This window comes from Fopius arisanus, unplaced genomic scaffold (assembly GCF_000806365.1).
Source record: "Fopius arisanus strain USDA-PBARC FA_bdor unplaced genomic scaffold, ASM80636v1 scaffold00063, whole genome shotgun sequence".
NCBI lineage: Eukaryota > Metazoa > Arthropoda > Insecta > Hymenoptera > Braconidae > Fopius > Fopius arisanus.
Genome location: NW_011887802.1, coordinates 312,169 through 337,352, shown reverse-complemented (window position 1 = coordinate 337,352; position 25,184 = coordinate 312,169). Strand labels below are relative to the sequence as shown.

Here is a 25,184-nt window from a genome sequence, read left to right as displayed (position 1 = left end):
GAATATTCCCGAGAAAATTTCATGTCATTTTCAGGTCATGATGAAAAATTCTAATCTGCTGTGTCCTTGGTATAGCAGTGAGATATAATGTGGACGTCTCCGTGACGGGTCTTCAAATAAATTTTATTCAGCGAAATTGAAGTTCTGAGTTATTCAGCAAAATAGAGATTCGTTTGTTGTTCAATGGCATTATTTCCCAAGCCTTTTCTATTCTCCTCTGCTCTGTGGCTTTCTTCTGCTGTCATCTGATCTGTTCTGCTCTATTCCTTTTCTTTCCTCTGTGCAGCTTCTGTAAATCCGATCATGAATTAATTTGTAGAAATAAGGGAGCAAGAGAGTTTGAGTCGAGCAATACAAGTTGAAAATGATTTGAACGTGTGTCCACATTGGTGCGCGCGCGCTCCCGGCGAATCAGTCCAAACCCAGTGTTCCGCAGTGTTCCCTCGCCCAAACATAAGCCTGTCCATACTCCTCTCCCCGAAACCCCGCCGGTTCATCATTCCGTCAAACCTCCAAATCTCCCCACCTCAAACCCCTGAAAATCCTGAAAATCGACGCAGTTCTCTCCAAGAATTTCCAAGTGGTGCGTGCGTCCGTGCCATTCCCCAGGTCCATACGTTCCGTTCGTCCACCATATCCACCTCCGATTCCCGATCCTTCTGTTTCACCCATACGCATACAAACTGACAAGAGAACAATCTCCCCCTCAGTTTCCCTGAGTTCCCCCGAGCGAGTTCCCCTCTACCGAAGCATCTCGCGATTCAACGTTTTGGCCGATTCAAACGCTCGTGTAATCATTCGTCTGTGTGAGAGGGGACTGCAAGGAGTCACACACAGTCGGCTAAACTTCATTTTTTCTCTCCCTACCTCCCTCCCCACCGAATAAATATCAAAAAGTGGTTTTTTTTTTTTATTCAACTCTTAACCCCCGAACGTCGTGTGGTGGGCGACCTGTCAGCGTTAGACTCAACAGTCACAGTGCAGAAGTGGTTGAGTGTACAGCGTTGAAAAATTCAAACAGTATTAATAATTGAAGGAAAACGAAAAGGAGGAGAAAAAAAAAACGGAGCAGCTCCGGCAGCTCCGTGTCCACTGGGACCCTGAAAACAATTTTAAAAAATTTGTGGGGGGGGGGAGGCGGTAAAATCCACCTTAACCCAGAGTTATCTCACGCGCCGGGAACGACTCATAAACTGTGAGGTGTTTTATTCTGTTGTTGTGATAAACCGTAAAGATTCAAGTGCTACTAGTGATACTCGCCCGGTCATCTCGTTTAATTATTGTCGTTTTATTGTTTAATATCCTGGGTTTCACAATTATTCTTGACTTAAAAGAGTCTATCGTGGAGAGGATGGCGTTCAACGGCGACGGACCGCACTCCAAGAGGCAGCGACTTGAGGAAGCTGGACACCGAGTGAGTAATTATCTATTTCATCTCCATTATTTATTGATTTGTCATACTGTGAGTAATACGGTTGAGAGATGTTTGTGACAAGAATGTGCCCCTGCTAATGCCAACCCCGTGGGTTATTAATGCCTTCTTGTCATAGCTGTGTACTCCCCTCATTCATTAATTCCCACTTCCGACATTTTTTTCTATCATCATCAATCATCCATCGTTATCGCGTTGTCCGTTATAATTGAGTGATGGCATTAACGAACCGTTTATTTATTCGGTTAAAATAGTGAATATGTTGATACGAATTCATCGGTATAACGGGTATAACCAACATTCGGCGGGTTTTATCGCGCGTCGCCATTTCTTTGGCGCCCCCTTTGGTTAGTTAATGCCCATGGGGGACTGGGGTGAAACTCCGGTGCATCCTGAGAGGACTGATAACAAAATCGCGTTTTTACGTTTTTTTTTTAACGATAATTGAATAAAAAGTTTGAATGACGGAGAGGAGTTTTAAATTGGTGAATAACGTTGGTAACGCATGGTTTTCACGTCAAGTCCAGTGCTCTACTCTGATTAACTTGATTTGTGGGTAAATTGTCGCCAGACTGTCTGTAAAGCTCAACGGGACTCTCACCCGCTTCCCGTCGACGACCTCTCGCCGTCTTCTATTCGCACTCATCCCTGATTAAGTACAACGAGGCACTCTTCGGTTTTGAACGGGCCACACCGGCCATCCAACTTCCTCCACCCTTTGGAATTCCCAGGGGCAGTCCTATAAATATATCATCATGTAAAGGGAAAACAAAAAATTATCGACAACCTGTTATCCCTGCGTGGCAGCCCCACCGCTGCCCCACCGTTGCTCTCGTCATGGAGGTATATTGATTATTTCGCGAACCCCGACGTAAATTACTTCCACATCTTCCAACCATCGGGGCAGAACCGAAGTATTCTTGTATTTACTAGGATTTTCTCGTGCCAGAACACCGTTTCTCCTTTTTTATTCATGTTTATTTACCAATTTCTTTTTTTTAGTTAATTTTCCACCCCGTTTTTACCTGAACGTCAGTCTGAAAATTTGAAAAATGGGGAAATGCTAGAGGTAGATTCTCTATTGATAAGTCAATATTGAGGGGGTGTTCTATTTGGGTGTTCTGGGTATAGAAACGCTTTTAGCCATTTTAAATTTTTTTTTTGGGAATTTATGAAGGGATTTAAGAGTGGGCGCGGTAAAGTGAAGACTTTTTCATTTGAATTTGGGAGTGGTAATCAACACTGGTTATCGCCATTGCAGTCTTTTTTTACCCACGCATTGTTCCACTTCAATGCAAAAAATAATTCACTCAGATCCGAACAATGAATCGTTTGAAGTACAAATTGCCGGAATGTGAAATGCATTGCAGATAAATTTAGATATTTATAAATAATCTAATTGGCCGTAGGATGATACAATGCATGCGCGGTATGTATAAACGATGAGATTTCTATTTTAAATTTTGGTTCAAGTACCAAGTGGAATTAATCTACTCTTAATTTGCTCGTTAATCTTGAATGAAAATTTTCCCGAAAATTGTATGAAACCCGAGTATCACTTGAACATATTTCGTTTGTTCTGGTATTGGCTGGTGGGTTTTCCACTGAATTTTTTCCCTGAGTTTTTACTCTGGTAGGGATGGATCGATTCCGTAGCGGCCTTGCACCCATACCCTTGAATTACCTTGAACAAATGACGGGATAAACGCCATTCATAATTAGGAAAAGATGAGAAATAAATGAGGAGTGATGAGTGGATGGGATGGGAATTTTTCTCAGAAAATTTTCATCATCTGCTTCATGAGTTCCAAGCCATCGAGTCAGTTGACAAGACTCACCTAAATGACCCAAAGTGGATCCATCACCTTATGGGCTATCAATAGCCCAAGCTCATTCCTTATATCCATTATCTTGTCGTTTCGCTTTCATTACTCTCGTTTTACCCCTCCACTTGAGAGTAAAAATAATCAACTCCCGTGAGCAATTTTCCTTCCTCTGAAATTCATTTTCTCAAATTTTTATCATTTCCGGGTGATCCTACGAAATCCTATGAATCCAATTGAGTCAGAAATTCCGGAGATTGCAATGACAAAATTTGAGATGTGTCAGCCACTCAGGCCCACCCGAAAATATATCGTTTAACTTATCCATGGAGTGAAGCACATGCGCCGTAGAAATACCTCGGTCTATTTGGCAGAAGGATAGAAAATACAGGTTGTAGAAATTAAACGTATAGCGCACGCGCATCATTGCACTTCCTCAATTAATCTACCCTTCCGCTTCCTTATACTCGTATATTCTTATTGTTGATTGTAATCGTTTGTCTCGAGGACACTGACACTGACTAAAACGTTTACACTTAAAACAGTCAAATCCAAATATTTTATTTAACTATTTTATCATTAAATAATGAACCCCTGATCATCCAATAATTTTTCCGTTTTTTCAAAAATTTTCAAAAATTCATGAAACTTCAAATAAATGGTAATTTTAGGCAGAATATCTTGAAATGAGATTGAGAAGAAATTGTTCCTCATCGTTGCGATTTTCGGAGCGATAAAACGCAGAAAGTGAAACAATATATATGTATAAAGGGAAAATACGGAGACAGAAATGAGATTGTTTGCGAAGATTTGTAGATATCTGTAGTCAACAAAATAACATAAAAAAAAACTAGTGAAATCGCGGAGTTCAGTTGCCTCCGCATCTGCATATATTTTCCATTTTTATTTCTCCCTCTGCGCCGAAGCTATTAACATTTATGAAGGCACACGAAACGAGAGAGCTTTCAGATAAAACCTCGAGAACATTATTGTTCTCCATCGCAGTTTGGACTTTGCTACTTGATAGGCTACATGAAGCCAATGGTATCGCTCCACAACACTGCAGTATTATACTTAAAACAATACGTGTCAGATGTATTTTGCGGTTGTGAGAGATATCTGATTGCAAGATGTCATTGTACGCCAAAAATTATTTGGATTTATCAGTATGAATCTTATCATATGTGCCGATTGGAGAATGATGAATATAGAAGGAGACTGGCATAGAAATTGAATAAAGTGGGAATTTAGCGAGTGACGATAGGTCACGTCATGGTTAAGTTCAGCCGATTTAACAGCAGGTATACATATCTATATAGGCATTCCGGTGGGAGAAGGTATATCGCTAGTTTAAGCTCAATGGAAATGTGTACTTTGGGGGCTTTGGAGTCTCGTATTTTTAACAAATAAAAGACACGAGTTGTGAACAAACTTGGCCGTTGACTAGCGAATGCTTTTTCGTTTATCGTGTCGGGGCAATAAAACGTAAACATTGTTTTCGTTGCTAATCTCTTTATTGGCGCGTGCTTGGCAACACGCCAGTTGCCAGTAGTGGCAACGGCTAGACAACCCTTTTTGCTTTCATCATCCCCCGACCCCCGACCGTCTTTTCAAACCACCCACCACCACCTTACCCATCAACTACCTTTGACTTTCCTGTTGCTTCCTCACCACTTTCACCATTTCCTTGCCTGTTATTCCACCTTCTTCATTGCCTTGCTTCAATATTTTTTCCATTATTCTCTCTCGTATTGTTGAATTGTTATTCTTATGGAAACTTTTTGTTGGAAAAGTTTCTTCGCGGGTTTTGTTTGGTATTGTTTATTTAGGTTGAGGATGGTTTACTCGGGACACCAAGTTTTGTTCCATCTCCTAACTCTTCCTCATTCCTATGCAATCGTAAATTCAGACCGTGACATTTCTTTATGATCCGTGCAATTCCATTGTTTCAACGAATTTTATTTTGTGTGGATTACAGAATCATGAGTACAGTGGGTATGGAGAAGAGACCAGGCGCAAGAGGTATGTAATGTATACTCAAATTTTCTTCTCATTAATTCAATTGTCATGTTGCAAAATGCAGTTAGTCGAATTCGGGATTTTTCAAGTTGAGATTTGGGCGGCAGTCGCCGCACTTTAAATATTTCAGAATTTAAGACGAAATTCTCATTTTCAAAGAACTCCAATTAACTTTTATTCTTAATGATCATTCTTCAAAAATGATAAACATATTGGTCCGTTATATTTGTTTATAAATATACATTTCATCACCTTTTTTTATTGCAGAGAAGACAATAACAAGCCAAATCACGTACTCTTGTTCACGATAATAAATCCAGTCTACCCCATCACAGTTGTAAGTATGAATGAGGAAATATCTGCTAATATAAATCGTGATACGACAATTTGGAGTGCGTGTTATGACAAGCATCTGTCCGAAAGTGCTTCATATATCAAATTTCACTCTCAATCCCGGCACATTTAAATTTTGAGTAATTAAATTCCTCACGCGTTATAATTTTCATGGTGTTTAAATGCCGTAAATACCGCATTGACATTAAAGCGTGACATAGTTTATTGCTAAGACAAAAGGAGACGTCGTCACTGGGAGATTGAGAACGAGTTGAGCGAGGTCAAGCGACGCGCCAGGAATGAGATAGAGCAAATCGAGAATGTTCAATCGCTCGAAATAGATTAAACGCTTTTTTTCCCATTTATTTTTTTTTTCTTTCGTTGAGTTACATCCCAGATAGCTATACGGTGCTCATATAAAATATAAATGCAGGAGAGAAATGCGGGGTAACAATACTGAATTATGCATTCATGTATGCTAATTGTCATTTCACTTTGCAGGAAGTGCTGCATGCAATCAGTGCACCGTGTGGCCAGGTACAGCGCATTGTAATATTCAAGAAGAATGGGGTGCAAGCCATGGTTGAATATCCTTTTTATATTCAATAAATGATCCATAATTTATGATCATTCTAGCGAGGGCGATCAATCAAACTGATATTTCGTTTTTGAATGAGGAGCAAAATGGATACTTGAAAACTTTTTTTATTTGTCCAAGAATCATCCATCCTCTCCTCGTTGGAGCTTTTCTCTTTCAACTCAATCTGATGACTTGTTTTTGGTGCTCCATTGCCCAGGGATGAATGTACAAATTAATATTTATGATCCTTAACTATAGAATTTTTGTGCAATTACGTTTGACTCGGTTGAGTCAGCGACACGGGCCAAAGAGACACTCCACGGTGCTGACATATATTCTGGCTGTTGTACATTAAAAATTGACTTTGCCAAGGTAAGCATCAACCTTTATCATCCCCCCAGCCCCTCCCAAAAATTCAACCGTGAATAATGTCATTAATCCGTTATCCCACGGTATTAAACATTTTGAAATAGTGGAAATAGAAATAGAGATAGAGACACGCAGGTCGAGAATTATCGATCGAGTGTGCAGTAGAAGAGGTAAAACTGGTGCTCGCTCGTCTTTCAGCGTACGCCAGCCGTTTGAATTAATACTCCACGTTTAATGCTCTTTCTCGGCTTGGCATCTAACGCAACGGGCGATTTAGTGGTTTTGGCGAGGCCAAAACCTCATACCCGAGTGCCACTGCCAAAAATAGGTTTTGGATGATTCCATCGCCACTTGAGGGATTTTCTTTACTGAGATTCAAGCGGATGAATGCGCTACTGAGAGGTTGAGTGGGGGAGAATGCACAGTTGTTACCTCTCTTTAGGTTTCACATACCATTTGATAAGATTAAAATGTCTGTCATAATTTTCAACGTTCAACATGACTAATAACAACATTCATGATGTATTACGGTTATTAGCTGAGTCATAAATGATCTAATAGTGGAATGAAATAGTACTCATTGTGGTTGGTGAGTTATTGTGGCAAGGTAGTTCATATTTTCAGACATATGTCGAACATACGGCAATATATGAGCTTTCTCGAGGTATACAATGCCATGGTGTGGGAAGAATTGTACTAGAGAGTTACATTTGAATTTTTAGAGAAATCTTCATTGATAAATTTGATAATTGCTTGAATATGTGCTTATGTATGAAAACAGTGACTACAGTAGCTGTAGTTGTGGAACAAATATAGATCTAGTCACAAGTATTTCGGAGATGACGATGATGTGACAGGGTGACTTCCAGACCTCCTACTGCTTTTATTTGGTGGACTGAAAATGCCTTGTGGATGATTTTAGAGTGATGTTCGCGGGGGGCTGAATTTCTGAACTCCAAATATCCCTCAATCTATTCAACACCAAATCTCCATTCCACATATTTCGCAAACCACATGAACGTCACATGACAATTTGTCCGTCACTCGGTTCTCTCTGCTTCTCACTTTATATCACACATCAAATGGATGTACAGTATTTTAACGTTGAGTGCAATTCTCTATCTCTATTTTACTATTTTCCCAGCGTCGACTATTTTATGAATATTTGGAGGTGACGTTTATGGTACCCGTTGAATTCATATCGCCATCAAATTTAATTTATTGTATGTATATGTATTTTGGATGGATTATGATCATTTGGTTTGTTACAGCCGACCAAGTTGAATGTTTACAAGAATGATGCAGAGAGTTGGGACTACACAGCACCAGGATTGGGTGAGTTCCGTGATTTGTTATTCATTTTCTTTATTGTACAGATTTATCATTGAGGATGTCAAGGATCGTACGTAAGTCGATTGCCTCATCTTGTTGGGGGATCTGTGTGTCAGACTTGTGTTGTCTCGAATTTTCGCCAACCCGGAAATTCACAGGAAAATACTGAGAGCCCACCCTTTTCAAATAATTTCTATCATTTCGTTTATTAATACTCTTCTTTCACTTCCACATAAATTCTAGCGCCAAAAGAAAATGCACCGAATCAATTTCGATAGTTGTCACGAATTTATTTTGGTGCTGTGTAATTTTAGGGAGAATCAGGGCTAAAAAAAGTATTTGTTGGCATTTTCACGCGGAATCACTCGTCGTCAAGATAATTTAATATTTAACGAGATGGGGCAGGCATGTTACAACATTTTATCGCTTCACTGCTACATTCGGTAAGAATAATTGCCCATTAAAGTTGTCATGGATTATTTCATATATACGAGAACCAAAATCCTATTTTTTTTTTTATTGGTAAAAGACGATATATGAGGCATTTCTGTCACAACTCCAATTCACTAATCCAAATTGACTACCGGGGAAATAAATAAAGATGTGATAGACGGGTGATTCTTCAGGGAATTACCGGCCACGGAGGAAAAAAAAGCTCTCTCGTCCTATTTTTTTTTTTTGCGGTCAACGAAAAAAAAATATTCACATAGTTCTAGTGATTCTCCAGGGAATGGATTTTCCACTTATAGACTTATTGCCGCAAAAGCTCGTTAGTGGAGTGCTTTGTTTATTTAAATGAACTATGGTTATTTGACCTGATGAAGTGGTAAGATGGAGGGAAGAGGTGAAGTAATTCGACTCATTTTCATTACCGGTTATTGCGAGATATCGTGGAATACAATAAAGGCTGTGAAATTACTCTAGGGACATTTTTGCGGAGGGGAATCAGAGCCGTGAAAACGCTCGACACAGAAATTCCAATTCTTGTATTCAGCGATTTTTCCCGATATCTCAACCAAGAGACCGAGAAATAAAGTTTTTATCAGTGAGATTTAATTTTCCGGTGCATGATCCTATGAAAATTATTGAAAATATCACAGCAAATATAGACGTAGATTGTGATATTGAAAACTCCAGTACAATAAAAAATATATCAGACACAAAAGTACAAACTCAAATTACAGGGAGTCTTGTCAAAGTTCAGTCAAAAATTTTCCACAATTTATTTTCAATTATTTGTTATCTTTTGAGGGAGTTTTCTAAGGTGAGTATGCACATTCACACAGCAGGTGTCAATTAATTTATCAGAGGTAATTTTTATTTCTCAGTTCACATATTTTCAACGAAAGTCCGACGAGTATAGAAAAAAAGCGAATAAGAGAAAATTTCCATGACATCCTCAAATATTTCTACTCAATGATTAATATATTTCCCGAGCGCTCAATAACCCCCGATAAGTTCGTTTTGCATCCAAAGAGTAATGTTCGCTATTCTGGTATCGCTTTTAGCTTGCCATTCTCCCTCTTTTCTTCTCATCTATTTTCAACCCCCGGGCCGAGAACTATTCCCTCGATGTCATCCCAAAATCCCAAGCCTTCCCAAACTTTTTTATCATGACACAGAGCTCATACCTCAGTACACAATCTCCGATAAAAATCTCTTTGATACCTACAAAAGATTTCTCCACGAAATAAGAATGAGTCACGATCGACACGACAATGTAAATACTAAGTGAATTGAAATATAAGAGTAATTGTGGATTTTCACAGCAATAACCATTTTATAAAATCATTCACATTACCCCTTGATTCATGGAAATCACTGGCAAAATCACTTGGCGACGGCTCATTCCAAGAGTTCACCCACAATACTCTTTCCCCTCCTCCAACCGTGCAACATTTTCATTCAAATAAATGTTATATTTAATATGTTAGTCATCTCAATGTCGCATGAATTAATGTGTAGATGATATATTTGATATAAAATTTATCGGAACTTTAACGTTGCTAAATGCATTTAGCTTTCAGACTCAGTAATAATATCAGCACATTAGAGTATATATGTACTACATACTGGCCAAATGATAATACACATATAGGTAATGGTGATGCACTGTTTAAATAAAAAATCTATCAACGACATTCACGAGACACGATTATTCTACATAAACCAAGAGGATGACACACAACACATCGCCAGCTGGTCTCCTTAAACCCAGGAAGAAATCCCAGTCTCAACACATTTTTTTCAAAACCGAATGACACGTGTTAAAGAGAAAACATTAGGATACAAGACTCTCGGGGTAGCATCAGACACACGCGTCTCAGATTCTCTATTTTTTTTTATCTCTCTCCTCCACGAGAGAGAGAGAGAGAGAGAGAGAGAGTCTTCATTCCCTTCACACCCCTGTCAATGACTTTGTAGTTGATTTAGTGAGACATGCTTTCAAGGATTGTCTTTAGCCGCACGATGAGGAGTCAACCGAGGCGGGAAAAAAAACGCCGCCCGTTGAATAATAACATTTTTTTTTTAATCGAGTAAAAAAATATATATGTTCATTACCGGAGGATAGATAAAAGAGAAATGAGTGAGGAGTCATGGAGCTGAAAAAAAAAAAGAATGATGAAAGATGAAAGAAGAGGAAGTCATAAAAAAATATGTCTCGCAGAAAAACAAAAGGACTTCACAAAATATAATGGGAACGTGAAAAATGTTAATTTGACTTTATGGGGCGCCACATTATTCACAAGAATTATTATCACATGCTACACATAAAACGCTACGAGAGTAGATCTGCCGGACCCTCCATTCACCAGCATCGACTGTCAAACAATAGGCTAAATAATAAATCAGTATTTGCCGCACATTAGTGATTATCACCAACCAATAAAAAAAAACAACCAAATGAATAATTCTAGTCTAGTCTTTCTCGTGGGAGAAAATAATCCTTCATCACTATACACACGCAAAAATAATGAGAATATCGAGAGACGTAGAGATGTAGAGACAACAACAACATCAACAACAGTAAAGAGGATTGTATCCGTTATAACAATTTCCCGACAAATAAATATACTGTTGTCCATTGTTAAAGGCTACCAATAATGCACTCACAGACAAACATTCGATCAATCAACCTATCGACCACTGCTATCGCCCCGTCATTAATATGACTTTAACCTATTTAACAAAAGAAGTAAAAGTTTTTATATTATCTGGATTAAAATCTTTCAAAGAGTTTTGCAAAATCTATTAATTCAATTGAATTCATTAACATCCCGTTCATTCACACGTTTTTCAATAAAAGAAATAAGAGACACAAAATGATAGTTCGTTGGAAGATATCTCAAATTCAATCAGAGAATTCTCACTTTAATTCAGTGAGACGTGGCAAGTGAATTTATTCAATCTCATTGATTATACTGAGAGAAATTAATATTGAAATTTATTTCTGATTATTAGTTCTGATTATTTTGTGTTAGGTTCTGGCCTTACGAGATCTCCACCAAAACTTATCAAGATAAAAATGCAACAATTTCAATAGGAGTTTCTGCTATTGCATTTTTCTCAAGAGTTTTGATTGGAAATGATATAATAAGAGCCCAGCGCTGCACAATTACGGAATTGAGAAATAATGGTCAATATTTTCTCGGCGCAATGATTAATGATTAATGACGAATATAAAAATGAACTTGCTACGTTGGTTGTGCCATGATGATGAATTAATTGATGAGTAAAAATAAAATAGCCAGATTGGCAAAGAAACGATGGATTGAATACTTGCACGGAATGCAGGGATGATTCGAATGAGGGAAGGATTGCAGGAAGGCAGTGATGTTATGTTGGAATGTTTGTCTGTGTGCAGATGCGGCCATCACATTGTTGACTTGAGGCGATGATGGATTGACATGTGGGACAAGTCAGGGCCGGTGAGTGAGGCTTAGGCAGGTCTACGACTAATGCTGCTCTCCTTACCCCTGTACTCCTGCGTTATCTCCAATCTTGGACAGATGCTACAGACCTTAAGGGAGAGACTAATTTGTTCATTATTGTCCAACAGCCATGACGTAAGTAAATGCGCTTGCTTTTTGCCGAGAGAGAGAAGGAGAAAAGAGGAATGTTTTTTTAAGAAAAAGTTTTCAGGGCGAGATTCAGGAGAAAAAGGAAAAGGAACAAGTCAGTAGTCAGTAACTAGATAATGTTAAGGTTGAAAAAAAAGAGGAGCCCATATAAATGGGCGTGCTTTGAACAAATAGTGTTTTATCACGAAGGAGCAGAGGAGGTGGTGGAGTGAGATGGAGTGAAACGACGGCGTTTAGAATTCAAGTGCACTGAATAGGAGTGCGCATCGATCCGGTGGGCTCTAGGTGCGGTTGTTACATTTGCTTTCTCAGTGGTAGTGGATATGCATCCAGGATGTGGCTATGGATATTCCCTTGGGAGTTGTATTAAAAATCATGATGATGGAGAAATGAAAGAGGAAGACTTTGAAAATTATGAAAAATTCATGGTAATCTTCTCAACTAAATGGTATATTGTGTGTGTTCCAGGTTCAAGTGGGCACAAAAATGAGTCGAGTGGCAATGGTAGACCGGCGCCGCTTCTTGCTGAACCGAGATATGGTGCAGCTCCACAGCCATATGGTAATCCTCTTCCGGATTTTACATAATTTATCCACCTAAAATAGAACTGTATTACATTAACTCGGTGAACATTATCCCGTCAACCCTTTGCAACAATTTGACTTTTTCACCTTGTCAAATAGCTAATTTATCATATAGATATATTTTTTTTTATTGTGTTGGTAGGTTCAACACCGCAAGTGGCATTTCCACCGGGTGCTGGACACGATCGTTACGAGGAGAGTTTTAACGGTCCAACGACGTATGCTGAACCGTACGTCGAGAGGTATGGAATCAAGAGTGATTTTGCTGGTCGTGAACCACTCCATCCTACACCAGCTAGGCCTGGTTATGTACCAAGTCTTGGACAGACTCCACCCACCAGTGCACAGGGCTCTGTTATGATGGTCTATGGGCTGCAGCCTGATAAAGTCAATACCGATAAACTATTTAATCTTTTCTGCCTGTATGGTAATGTGACCAAGGTGAAATTCCTTAAGACCAAGGAGGGCTGTGCTATGATACAGATGGGGGACAGTATAGCTGTTGAGAGGTGTTTGCAGAACTTAAATAACGTCACCATTGGCACTGAGGGAAAGCTACAGTTGGGCTTCTCTAAGCAGGCGTTCCTCGCTGACGTCACAAATCCCTACATTCTGCCTGATAAGACAGCGAGTTTTAAAGACTTTACTGGAAGCAAAAATAATAGGTAAGTGAATTTTATATTCGGGTAAAGCATGAATTAACAGGGTCGAGGGGATGATTGAGGATGTGAATTACTCATTCTCCACATTCTCCGCAAAAAAAATAGTCCTCTCTTTGAGGGAAATCCATGATTTTTTTATAATTTCCTCCAAGACTCGCAATTCAATTGTCAAATTGAATAACTAAAATTCTCAAAGTCTTGAGTGGACTCTGTAGAGAGGTGGAAAATAAAGTTGAACATAGCTCAACTTGCCAACTCAATTGGTGTGTGAAAAGAAAGAAACTCAATTATTTGTTTCATGGGTTGACAAAGGTTTCTAAATCCAGCAATGGCCAACAAGAATAGGATACAACCCCCTTCGAAGATTGTCCACTTTTTTAATACACCACCTGATCTAACTGAGGACACAGTAAATCGTGTGTTCGTCGAACGTGGTATTGAGGCTCCAACGACAGTGAAACTCTTTCCCCTAAAATCGGAAAGATCGTCTTCAGGTTTGATTGAGTTCAGCAGTGTTGGAATAGCAGTTGCCGCGATAATGGAGTGCAACCACACAGCCCTTGAGAACAGCAATGGAAAATTTCCATATATAATGAAACTGTGTTTCTCCTCATCGCGCACAATACCCACTAATTTTCCACCAGGTGGTGCCGGTCAAAATTCATCCAACAACTCGGCTGGCAATGGTCATGTTTCGAAAATGCAACAAGATGGTGAATAGAACGTCGAGGTAATCCAGGGCCAAAAAATCTATTACAAAAATCAACGTCAGCGTAAACAGCACTACAATATCCATCAATTGTGTATGAATACGGTAACACAGGCGGCATTAAATGATACGGGTGTACATTCAACGACAGCTGGTGCAACTGCCATTGCCATATCGCCAGTGATGCAAGCACAGCTACCACCTTCCTGTCATCTTCTTATCACAACACCGAGTTTGTATCCACCGCCGCCACCTCCACCGCCACCACCACCACCACTTGCTGTACCACAGGCATTACCACGTGCACAACTTCCATTATCCTCACAATCGCTGACCACATTCTGGCCCTATGGATGAATAAAACAACTGAAACAACAGCAACAACAACAACTCAAAGCGTAACATACCTAAACTCACTGAAACAGAGAAAAACAGAGTGACCTTTCTATTCCATATATCTTTTTTCGTCTTTCCTCTCTGCTATTTATTTTTCATCTTTTTGGGAGAGATAGAGAGAGTGAAAAGAGTGAAATAATCAGAGGGTTGGACCACAATCAATGTAGAAAGAACCGCCCAGTGGGTCGAGTCCCCGTTCATATCTTAAGTCTTTTTTTTTCGGGCTCCGTGGCTACCGACTCCCGTAGAAATACATATCAATGCTAATCACTTTCACGATATATCTCCAGTCAATCTGGAACAACGAATGTTTCCTCTTTTTTTAAACCTCTATTCCTGGGAAACTTGGTGAAATGAATATTTTAATATTTATTTTGCGTCTGTACCACGTGACCCGAATATACAACTGCCGAGTACTTTTGCCGTTTCATCGGTTGAATTTTTTCTATGGAAATGCAGAAATCGGGGGAATTATTTTACTGGAAATATTTCAAGGTGAAATTGGTTGATTAAAACTGCGAAAATAAAACATGGGTTTTTCGATTCAACTCTAGTCCCGCGGATAATATTTTTTTTGTGATGACTTTTTTCACTTTTATTATCGCTTTTTTTTTTCTTTATCAATTATCTTATGGCCATGCATCTATATTGAGCGATACAATCCGACAACGTATCGAATTAGAAACTCAATAAATTGATGATTACTTTATTAATCGACACAGAAAAAATTGTGTCTCAAATTAATCAGCCAGATGATAATAAAGCTCGTCACAAAATTGGTGTTTATCCACTAGAACGAAAAAAAAAATGACAAAATTTCGACTGCTAATTAATTAAGAACAATAAATTATTTAACTGGGTGCTCGCTCCAGGAGCAGCTGCAGTGTTCAAGCAAAAAAAAAAAATATACACTATGAAACGAGTACTCGATTTATCGGATATGCGGAGCAGTGAATTGAATTTTATATTGAGAACCAAAAAACACAACAAATTGACTAAAAACACGCAATGACCTTGACGATACAATATATTAGTATCCCTTGGCAATATTTTGTCGGGTCAAGGGATGTTTTTATAAAATGAAAATAAATATTTAAAAAATGAGAGAGAGAGAGAGAGAGAGAGAAAGTGAGGGATTAACATTTTACATCTCTGAATAATTTTCGAATAGCGTAAATCAAGTTGATAAAACTTACATGACACACTTTACTCATACTGATTGAAGGAAAAAATGAGAATTATGAGAACAAACATTAGACTTGACACTCGGCCATATGTAAACGTAAGATAATAAAAGTGTGAGGGTCATTTTGCGCCGACATTTGTGGACGACAAATGTAGGACCCAATTTATTGTCCACTGGTTGTATGTTCAATTGATTTGATTGTGAATGAGGACAACTGAGAGGACGAGTGATTGAATAGATTAAGAGAAAAGTGTTTATATTTGAGGCAATATTTGTAACGATACAACTAGGTAATAAGTTGTATTATAAACGAGAGTGATTGCATTGCATTAAGAACTATTAGGAAATACAATAGTCACTGTCTTTGACAGGATTAATTTGAAAAGATCGATATTTGAACAAAAGGAAACATCGAGTGCATGCAATGCGGCCTGCGTCTTATCCCTGGATTGTACATAAGCAGTTTCAACGATTAATTCATCAGATTATTATTAAATGGAATTGTTCTGGGAAAGTGCTTAGGTAGCCTAAAAATGTAATTGTGTTGAGGGGAATTAATTGCTGGTTTATTCGAGAAATTCATCGTTTCGTTGGACTTAACCGCACTCCAAATGTCTGGTCCCACAGGTTTGACCAGATTTGTGTTCTTTTCATTGTTCCAATGGAATAATTCAGGGGTGCAGATTCAACAGAATGAATTTATTTTGCTTGATTTTTTGGGAGAGTATCTGGAATAAATATTGAGCAGAGGAAAATATTTTTAGACAACTCACCGTGAATTTGAAAATTCAGTCATGATACAGTGGAATTTTCATTGGGACAATTAATACCATTTTTATTTTATCCCTCGGATTGGAAGTCGAGTTGGGAGAAGTTAATTTGATTGGTTCTATAGTCTTACCTGAGAAAAAGTTTGCAGTCGACATCTTAAAATGTAAGGATGAGGGGGAGAATTTCTATCAAGACTTTTGTTCATTATTATTTTTTTTCTTTATCAACTTGCCCTAATCTTTTTCATGTTCAGAGAGATCTGCAAAGAACTGACGATGAAATTTAAATTGATCATGTCTCATAACTTCTCTTTATGATGAGTTTTTGATGCATATCTTGAAATCTCTTTTAAATTCAGAGATATTCATCAGTGAGGAACTTGTATTGAAGTTGATTCATCCTGTTTAACCACTCCACAACTGAATCCACGTAATTTTCATCCTTCCACTGAGTTCGTGTGCGCTGAATGAAATACGACGAGAAATATTCCGAGGGTCCTTTTATCATTCGCTATTTTCTCCATGAGTAGTCACATAAATCCTAGAGTAGCGAGTGAAAATAAGAACGAAATAAGAACGAACAAATCATATTTGACGTCGACGTAGAGAATAAACGTTTAACGAGAGGAGAAAAATTAATATCATGTAAATTAAACGAAGAAAATATCATATCGTGTAATTGTAGGTAAAATTCATGTGTTTAGGAGTTTTGGGAATTCAATCAAGAGAGTATCGTCACAACCGTTTGAATAATGTCCGTGAATAATCTATCTATATTAATTCGTAGATATCCGTTTTAATGTCATTTCGGACAGTCTCTGCTCATGGTTTGCTTTCCATTATTTTTTAATCTATTAATTTTTAACTTGAATCGTTAAATTTTCAATAATTATTTATATCGTTATCAAAAATCCCCTTTTTCCCATATTGACAAGTTTCGAGTCATATCTTAATATAGAAATAACATTATTTGGATACGGCTGTGAGAAATATACTTTTGGCAAGAGTATTTCCAAGTAAAAGATGAAAAAAAAAATGAATAATCATTCGACTAACAACTCGCTCGACAATATTTATATCTATCAATTTTTATCACTGATCAATTTATCAATCGACAAATATTTTGTAACAATTTATGAAATAATCCAATAGACCGAAAGTCTTTTTAATCAATTTATCACCTGGCATCATATCGATGAAAAATTTTGCACTTTAAAATGAAACAAATCCGCCAGGCTCACGAGACAAAGTGTAAATTGTGTCAAAAACGTGGTCATAAATCTATTTTTTTTTTTTCCTCCAACCGAAATTTTCAATTTGCGTGTACTGAAATCCGGCTTGAAACCCCCTTGATTTACGAGTGGGTATCTTCATTCGCCAGGTAGAAAAGCAGTATAGGATAAATAAAAAAGCCGAATCAACCGAAAAATACTGAAAAAAGAGAAATAATAACGATGCCCTCGTGATTAAAATCACTCTCCAATATATACGCTAGAGCCCGCTTTTTATTATGCGCATCGATATACTCAATTACTAAAAATACATGATGAAAGAAAAAAATAAATACTGAAAGAACAAAAAAAAGTAATAAGTACATTAAAGTTAATGAAACTTGCACGCCAGACTGTCGCTTATTTTCTGATAAACATTACTTGTACATTCAGTGCGGTTAATTAAGAGAAAATAATTAGGAAATATAAAAATGTAGTGCGTATTACAACGAACCGTTGAGCTCGTGTTGCTGTTTGGTTTCCAATGAGCACGAAAAATTTGAGAATAAAATTCTGATCGAAATTCCGTCGCAATTCGAGTTTTTCATGAATTTTTTTTCATGGACAAATACAAAATTCAATGGTCAACTCTCAATTTTTTTCATTCCCAGCAAACAGTGACATCTGATTGGCTACATCTCCTCGATATTCCCGAATATTTCAGACTGAAAAATTTATAATTATTTGATTTACTTCCCAACGAAAAGAATTCATCCAAAAACTCAATTACGTCACCAACGACTCCAATTAAAAATCCCATAGCGGTGTGGATGATGACGAGGAAATAATGAAAAATTACACTATTGAATTTGCATTTGCTCTAAATAAATAAGTAAAACAAGTGATCTCCGAGTAGAAGGGGATATACCGTGATGAGAGCGTGTAAATTCAAGAAAATAAAAAATGGAATAATGTAAACATGTAAAGACTATGCCATTCACCGGCAGAAGAATGCAATCAATTGTTAAAGACCTGCGCCAAGGCTTAATCACAGCCATTAACTGTCTCATTCGTACTCATTACATTTATTTTATTTCATTATCCATTGAATTCTGTGTTGTCACGGAATTTATGTCTCACATTAACTAAAAAGTATATAGCGCCAGTTACTTCCAGTATTAATGACCTCCTCCCCCGGTGAATGGAATAAAAGCTATGTACAAAATCAAATTTTAATTGTATTAGGTACGATTCCACTGTGGTATCGCAAAAAATTATATATACATATTCTAATATATATATATTGATATATATATATATATATTAGACGTATATCATACTGATTATCCTAAGACATGATTTTTCTCGACTTAATTAAGGTACATGCCCACGTACTGCGAATTAGGGTTGTAAAGAGAAAACAGAGAAAAGTAAAAAAAAAATGTCAATAATTGCGTTATGTAAACGAATGGACGCGATGAAATTTTTTTGCTGAAATTATAATTGATACATATCCCCTGTATGTATATATCTGCAACAGAAATTCAGTAGAATCCAAGTGGTACAGTTTCATCGAGTAATATGGTGAAACAATGGAAAATTTATTATTTATACCACCAATTTCCTATAAATTGGAACTTAATTATAATTGATTAATCGATCAAAACCTTGAAGTTCATTCTCTGTCGATTGAAAATTCAATGAATGTATGGTATTAGATTTTAAATTTAATTAGAGTTAAATAGCTGATAGAAAACATATCGTTATTATTACATTATGTTACGTTATCGTTTAATTATCGTCGATATTGCATCACTTATTCACCCATTGAAATTATGTTTTTTGTTTTTTCTTCGTTAAATCCGTGAGAGAGGAGCGTAAACGTGTAGAATTGCTGGAGTTTTTTTTTTTCTCGTAATAATTGACAATTGTTAAAACCCTGAGACAATTGCAGATTTTAGTGTAATGCAGTTGGGCGTCTTCAGACGTTTGTAAATAAATAACGAAGACATTAAAAAAAAAATAGTCAAGAATTGCGAGAACAATAAGCGCATTAGCCTTTAGCAAAAATCAAGTATTACCAGTGCCCCTTGAAACCCCTCCTTCCCCAGCACCTCTTTATCTTGTAATCACTCTTCCATTACATATCAGGTTGTAAGCATCCGAAATTACCGTGTGTCATATCAATGTTCTTAAGTGTTAGGTTTCTTATTCACCAAATTTTTCTTTTGGTGAATATGAAAGTGTAGTAACTGTTACCCTCAGGAACAATTTTATGAAAATATAAAGAGGGATTGATGTCTCTGATGAAGGAAAGAATTAAAATTTCGTGTTCCTGAGCTTAAAATAAAAAAAAATCACCCTCTCCCCATACCCCTATTTTCCCAGATATCCTCGAATCCTAATCCAGACCCCAATTTAATGAAATAAATTAAATAATAATGGTCTTATGCTCTGTCTTCCCATCGCTGCGTCAAAAGACAAACTAGATGTAACGATAATTTGTTGATTATACAAAATACATATTATACATTAAATAATAGTTAATCAACAAAAAAAAACTCCAAGTACCGGGTTATAATGGGCTAAATAAATAATAGTGAATTAATTTTTAGTGAGAAATAATGAGTCATCGATTACGATGATTTTACGATAATTACACACATCACAAGTGATTCGATTAATTGGTATATGTGATTTTACGTTTTTACATTTGTTGGGATTGAAAATTTAATGAGAATACGTGAAAATAATTAATTGCCCATTGTGCCGCCGTACATATCTACGTATGTAATAAATTTGAATGTATTTCAAAAGCGGTAGAATGATATTTAGTACAATAACAATTCGCTCATACATATTACATTATAGTAAATAATGATGAGGAGGGAGAACAGAATACAGGAACAAATGATTGATTGAAATTAATTGAATGATTTTAATTAAATTTTCGACACTAATAAGATAATAAAACAGATATGAACACAGTCACTTCACTAACAATTGCGCGATGCATTAATAATAATTAATTAACTCTACGAATAAAAAAAATTCTGGATTAATGTGTGTATGTATATATATTTATACATTGATCTTACCAAAATTGCGATGAAAATTTTAATGAATTTGAAGAATTTAAGAAATTATCTTGTGTATAAATACATATACGTACTTTGCATTGTACTGTATGTCGTACGCTCTAATGTTGTTTAAAGAGTTATTTGCGAGTCAATTATCTGTGCCTAGCAGCCCTGAGCACCCTACCAAGTGTACCACCGTCTAGACGAGAAGAAAAATAATAATAATAATTCAAGTAACAAAAAAAAGCAAAAAGGAAAAAAAAGCGTAAAAATAATGAAAATAATAAATTTAAATGAAATAAATACTTGAGCGAGTGAGCGAGAACAATTAACGAAAGGAAGCGAGAGATTAAAGGGCAAATGTTGTGGAAATTTGAAGGGATAAAAACGGAAAATGAGATTGAAAAAATTCGGAGAAAACACCGAGGAGGTTGTGGTCTCGTGGGAGATGATGAGAGAAAAAAATACTGAAGAAATGAGAATTGCACCTTCTATACATAGTCAGCACAATGATCTGTTCCTATTTTGGAAGCAGTTTTTTTCGGATTTGCCAAGAAAATAAAAAATGTATACCTATGGTTTAGGTGACTAAAAATACATGAATGAAGTAAAAACGAAGAACAAAAATTATATATATATACAATATAATAATTTGAATGAGCATAAAAAGGTGAAGTTAATCCTCGATTGATTCACTTATCTTATTTATCTTCGTTGTGAGCTTTTTACTTCCCGTTCATTTGATGATTTAATTTATTTCCGTTTTTTATTTTAACGAATTAACACCATTCTAAGATTATTCACCTGGCATTTATTAATCACTCGTCACACTCACTCGCCAAATATTTAATTGATATATATCAATGATGCAATAGACATTTACACAGTGACAGTGACACTAAACAAAAAGAATTTTCAAGGGATAAACAACAAAAGTGAAGACAAAAATAAATGACGAAATGCAAATGAAGCTTTAGCTGCTAGCGACTAGTGAACAACTATTATTCTTGTGTAACTAAACAATAAGTTTTGAAAAACGATATAACCCGTACTATGAACATGCAACCGTACCAACATATACACTGTAACATTCATATTATATTAACAATATTATATAAACATGTAATACATACTCTTATAATATTCATTAATTGACACCCACATGATAACCAACAGGAATGATTATTCATACTCGAGAGTTTTTATCGATAACTGCAACTGAATTTATTCAATTTTTCCTTTATTTCTTCTGTTTTTTTTTTAACAAATATTTACAAGATTTACCTACACGATACATCATTCTTCATTCACTAGGAAATGATAATATCAAGCGTGTATTCATTTTTTCCTTTTTTTTTTGTTGAGATTATTGTAAAAAAAAAGTCAAGGGCACTTTGCTTATTTACAGAAGATGCTTTCACTGAAAGCAACAAATTAGTCGTGGAGTGGTGAAATGAGATAGGATTAGTCATGAGTCAGTAATGGAGTGCTTTATTTCATCCTCCGGATGAGAACTAATTCATTCAAATCAGATGAAAATGTCATCTCATCCGAAACTATATGTAGTCTTCAATCAATAATGCGTTTGCTTTTAAATAATTTTATCTGAAAACTTGGTAATTTTTCAGAGCAATTTGAATAATTTCACGTTAATTTGGAATTAATTTAAAGGAATAGTTCAATCCTTCACGTTTCACCGCTTCACTCAGCAAATATTCACGTAAAAAGGCATAGAAAGAGCTTGACGGAAGAAGTGTGGAAGGTTGTGTTGTGTTTGTTTGGGTGTTTAAAAGTTTCAGCGAGCCCTTTCCACACCTCTCAGTGCTTGAGTGGGTACACCAGGTGCAGGTAAGACACCCTCTGGACCACGCGCCTCAGGATCACCATTTGTTGCCTCCGCAGCCTTAAAACGCTTCCACTTTCCTGCATTGAAACAACCGTATCATAGGATAAAATTTCTAAATCTGCCACTTCAAATTCAAGTTGTTGCTTTTCCACATAAAAAAAAACTTTAAGGATGTTTTTTGCGGTCTAGCCGAAATTCGCCTTTTTTTTAATTTATCAAACCACAATCAACTCACTCGCTAAACGAATCATAGTGACAGCCCACCAGATGCTCCATCCCCAACCAACCAGGCAAAATAACACCGTAAAAGCCTGACTCGCTCCAACAATTATGTTGACAATCAGAGCACCGAGTCGACTCTTTCCACTGGCAGTCTGGGCAAAACGAGGCTGTCCAACGCATAAATTAAACAGACCACTCCAAACCGTACCTGAAAAAACAACTTACTTGTTCAATATCAATTGCGCAATTATCAAAATTTGCAAGTATTCCTATTTAAGGAAGTACAATGAGATTTTCATGATTTTACAAGAGATTTAACGTATTTAGATATCGTTCATTTTTCAATCGGGGCACCTAACAATTTTTTTATATTTTTTACAGAGATTAGTTTTGAAAATCCCCTATTTCCTGTATTTGTACTAACCAGTTCCCGGTAGAAGAACATTCCAAACGAGGCAGAACCATGCTAATGGCACCGGAAGACACGGAATTGCCCCTCGCATCACTGAATTGTGCTCCACAAGGACATCCGGAAGTTTTGGCTTCTGCGCCTGGAGCAATGACCAGTGTTAAATTGAGGAAAACAAAAACTGTTCATACTAATTTTCTCCTCGAAAGTCTCTAAGAGAATTTGTTTTTCTCTAATTCTGACAAATTAAGAATATTCTGCTCCTTTCAGGCAAAATATACCGTTGTTGCATTTTCTCATTATTTCACGGCTCACCGAATACTCGAATGCATTTCCTTTTCTTTTTATTTAAATGCCGCTTACGTAATATTTCAAATTCCCTACGACAAAAATTTCTAATTATTCCAACGAGTGGAATAATACAGAAGTATTTTTTTTACTTAATCTCCTCTCCCGCCCCTCGATTTTATGGATTAAACGAATCACCTCGGAAAGTGGTGGAGGTGCAACACTGGTCAGACTGTGTTTGGCACGTATATTTTTCGATCGTTCATCCTCACTGGATCGCCTGCAGCAGTTGCAGCTTAAACAGCTGCAGTTTGGCAGTCTGCACCAATTCCGATTGCACAAAAATCCACATGTCCTTTCTGGTCGACAGCAGGTGGTGGGTTCCGATGGTGCAACTCTCGTACCCCATCTGAAACCCCTGAAAAAGAAAAAAAAATTGTACCCCAGGAAGGCAAAAAAAAAAAATTCAAGATCCTAGATTCCAGTTTATTGATAAGATCTTGGCATAAAAAATATAAAATTAAAATCCAAACGACTCTAAAGCATACTTTCGGAAATAAATGATTGCAATGACTTCCTTATGCCGGATACTGTAAAATCAATACACCGTTAGAAAATAACTTGGAATTTCAAAGAAAAAACTTGAAATCTTTTACAACCCTCAATTCACATGAAATTCATCTCGAATTTTTAATTGAATTCTCCAATTAGTAAAAAATAAATTTTTTTAACCGTGAACTCCACGAATGTATCAAAAAAATTGGTGAAATGTGAAGAAACGTGGTTCCGTCAAAAAATTATAATAGAATGCCAGCAACGACCCCTCGACATCGTTTCAAATTACCTGGATAATGCAGCCCTGAACCTAGCGCACCTGGTAGGCTGATTACTCCTTAAATTGGCCCTCAAATTGGTTGCCTGCGCTCGCTGATTATCCTTGGCCCTCCCTCCAAGACACGTCATCCCCGACGACCTCCACCGTTGCCTCCAGCGCTGTCCGAGGGAATTCCTCCACTTCCTGAAGCGTCCAAGTCTTGTGAGATTCTGCTGTTCGCCAACCACTCGTCCACTGGTCTCCACAATACTATTAACAGTAAACACCACAGGTTGACCATCAATCACTGCCACCGGCTGAAGAAGACCCTTGGGCTCATCCTCGACACCCAAGTACCTCCTGACCCCGGATTTCTCTAGGAATCTCTTGCCCCCAGTTTTGCCGTAGCTATCAAGTGGCCCCGGGGACCACTTGCCAACCGATAAAAAAGACCCTTTCGCGTTTAGTCGCATTGAGTGGTTCCTCCAAACCTTCCAAATAGGAATTGCGGTGGCGAACTGAGCAATGGCAGAGGTCCGAGGTCCGAGGTTGGTCAGTCGTTATGATACCCGCTAAAGTCGTGTATAATGCTCTAAAGAGGGAGAGGGTAAAGTGTAAGAAGGACCTGGGGGAGTAAGTTTGCCAGTTGGTCACGCGAAGGGATTTTCCATCTAATCGATATCCACCCTGACTCTTGCCTCGTTTACTCTACCCAAACACCACTCATATCACCACTCTCACTCATTTTTCTTCAATCAATCTACTTCTTATTTATTACATTCCCACAAGTCACGCCCCTCGTGCTATTTGATAGGAAAATTGACATACTGATTGTTCGGGGAATTTCGATGATTGTTAAAAATAATCGATGAGCACTCGTGGAGAAATCTCAAAGAGGGTCAAACTAAAAAATGTGGGCTTGGCTTCTTTTTCTTCAGCGACCTTGGCCGCACGCGACGTCATGACGTTCATTTTGAGCTGTGCTTATAAACGCGTTATGCCACCACCAGCGATAAGACTCGGGTCAGAGAAAATTC

General features: G+C 37.2%; 2 protein-coding genes across 2 annotated transcripts in view; one reads left to right on the top strand and one right to left on the bottom strand.

Moving 5' to 3' along the window:
- Positions 1-576: 576 nt before the first annotated feature.
- Positions 577-15,435, top strand: sm (smooth). Its single transcript, XM_011308879.1, has 9 exons — positions 577-1,414; positions 5,234-5,277; positions 5,542-5,611; positions 6,109-6,194; positions 6,463-6,559; positions 7,828-7,891; positions 12,439-12,531; positions 12,697-13,219; positions 13,529-15,435. Exons 1-9 carry the CDS (start codon positions 1,352-1,354, stop codon positions 13,935-13,937), a joined length of 1,449 nt encoding a protein of 482 aa, XP_011307181.1. The 5' UTR covers positions 577-1,351; the 3' UTR covers positions 13,938-15,435.
- A 2,591-nt stretch (positions 15,436-18,026) lies between these two features.
- LOC105268949 (serine/arginine repetitive matrix protein 2) overlaps positions 18,027-25,184 on the bottom strand; it is an 11,700-nt gene continuing 4,542 nt past the window's right edge. Inside the window, exons 4-8 of the mRNA XM_011308878.1 lie at positions 24,178-24,417; positions 23,532-23,751; positions 23,061-23,187; positions 22,650-22,844; positions 18,027-22,491 (exon numbers count right to left, since the gene is read on the bottom strand). Coding sequence (XP_011307180.1) covers positions 22,364-22,491; positions 22,650-22,844; positions 23,061-23,187; positions 23,532-23,751; positions 24,178-24,417 — 910 coding nt within the window. The 3' untranslated portion in view covers positions 18,027-22,363. The remainder of the gene's footprint in view (positions 22,492-22,649; positions 22,845-23,060; positions 23,188-23,531; positions 23,752-24,177; positions 24,418-25,184) is intronic.

Bases quoted from the DNA above. Each gene is read 5' to 3' on its own strand.
- sm (XM_011308879.1), top strand. From the start codon at position 1,352: ATGGCGTTCAACGGCGACGGACCGCACTCCAAGAGGCAGCGACTTGAG. The intron at 1,415-5,233 runs GTGAGTAATTAT...TGTGGATTACAG, and splicing joins TTGAGGAAGCTGGACACCGA to AATCATGAGTACAGTGGGTA. The intron at 6,560-7,827 runs GTAAGCATCAAC...GGTTTGTTACAG, and splicing joins TAAAAATTGACTTTGCCAAG to CCGACCAAGTTGAATGTTTA.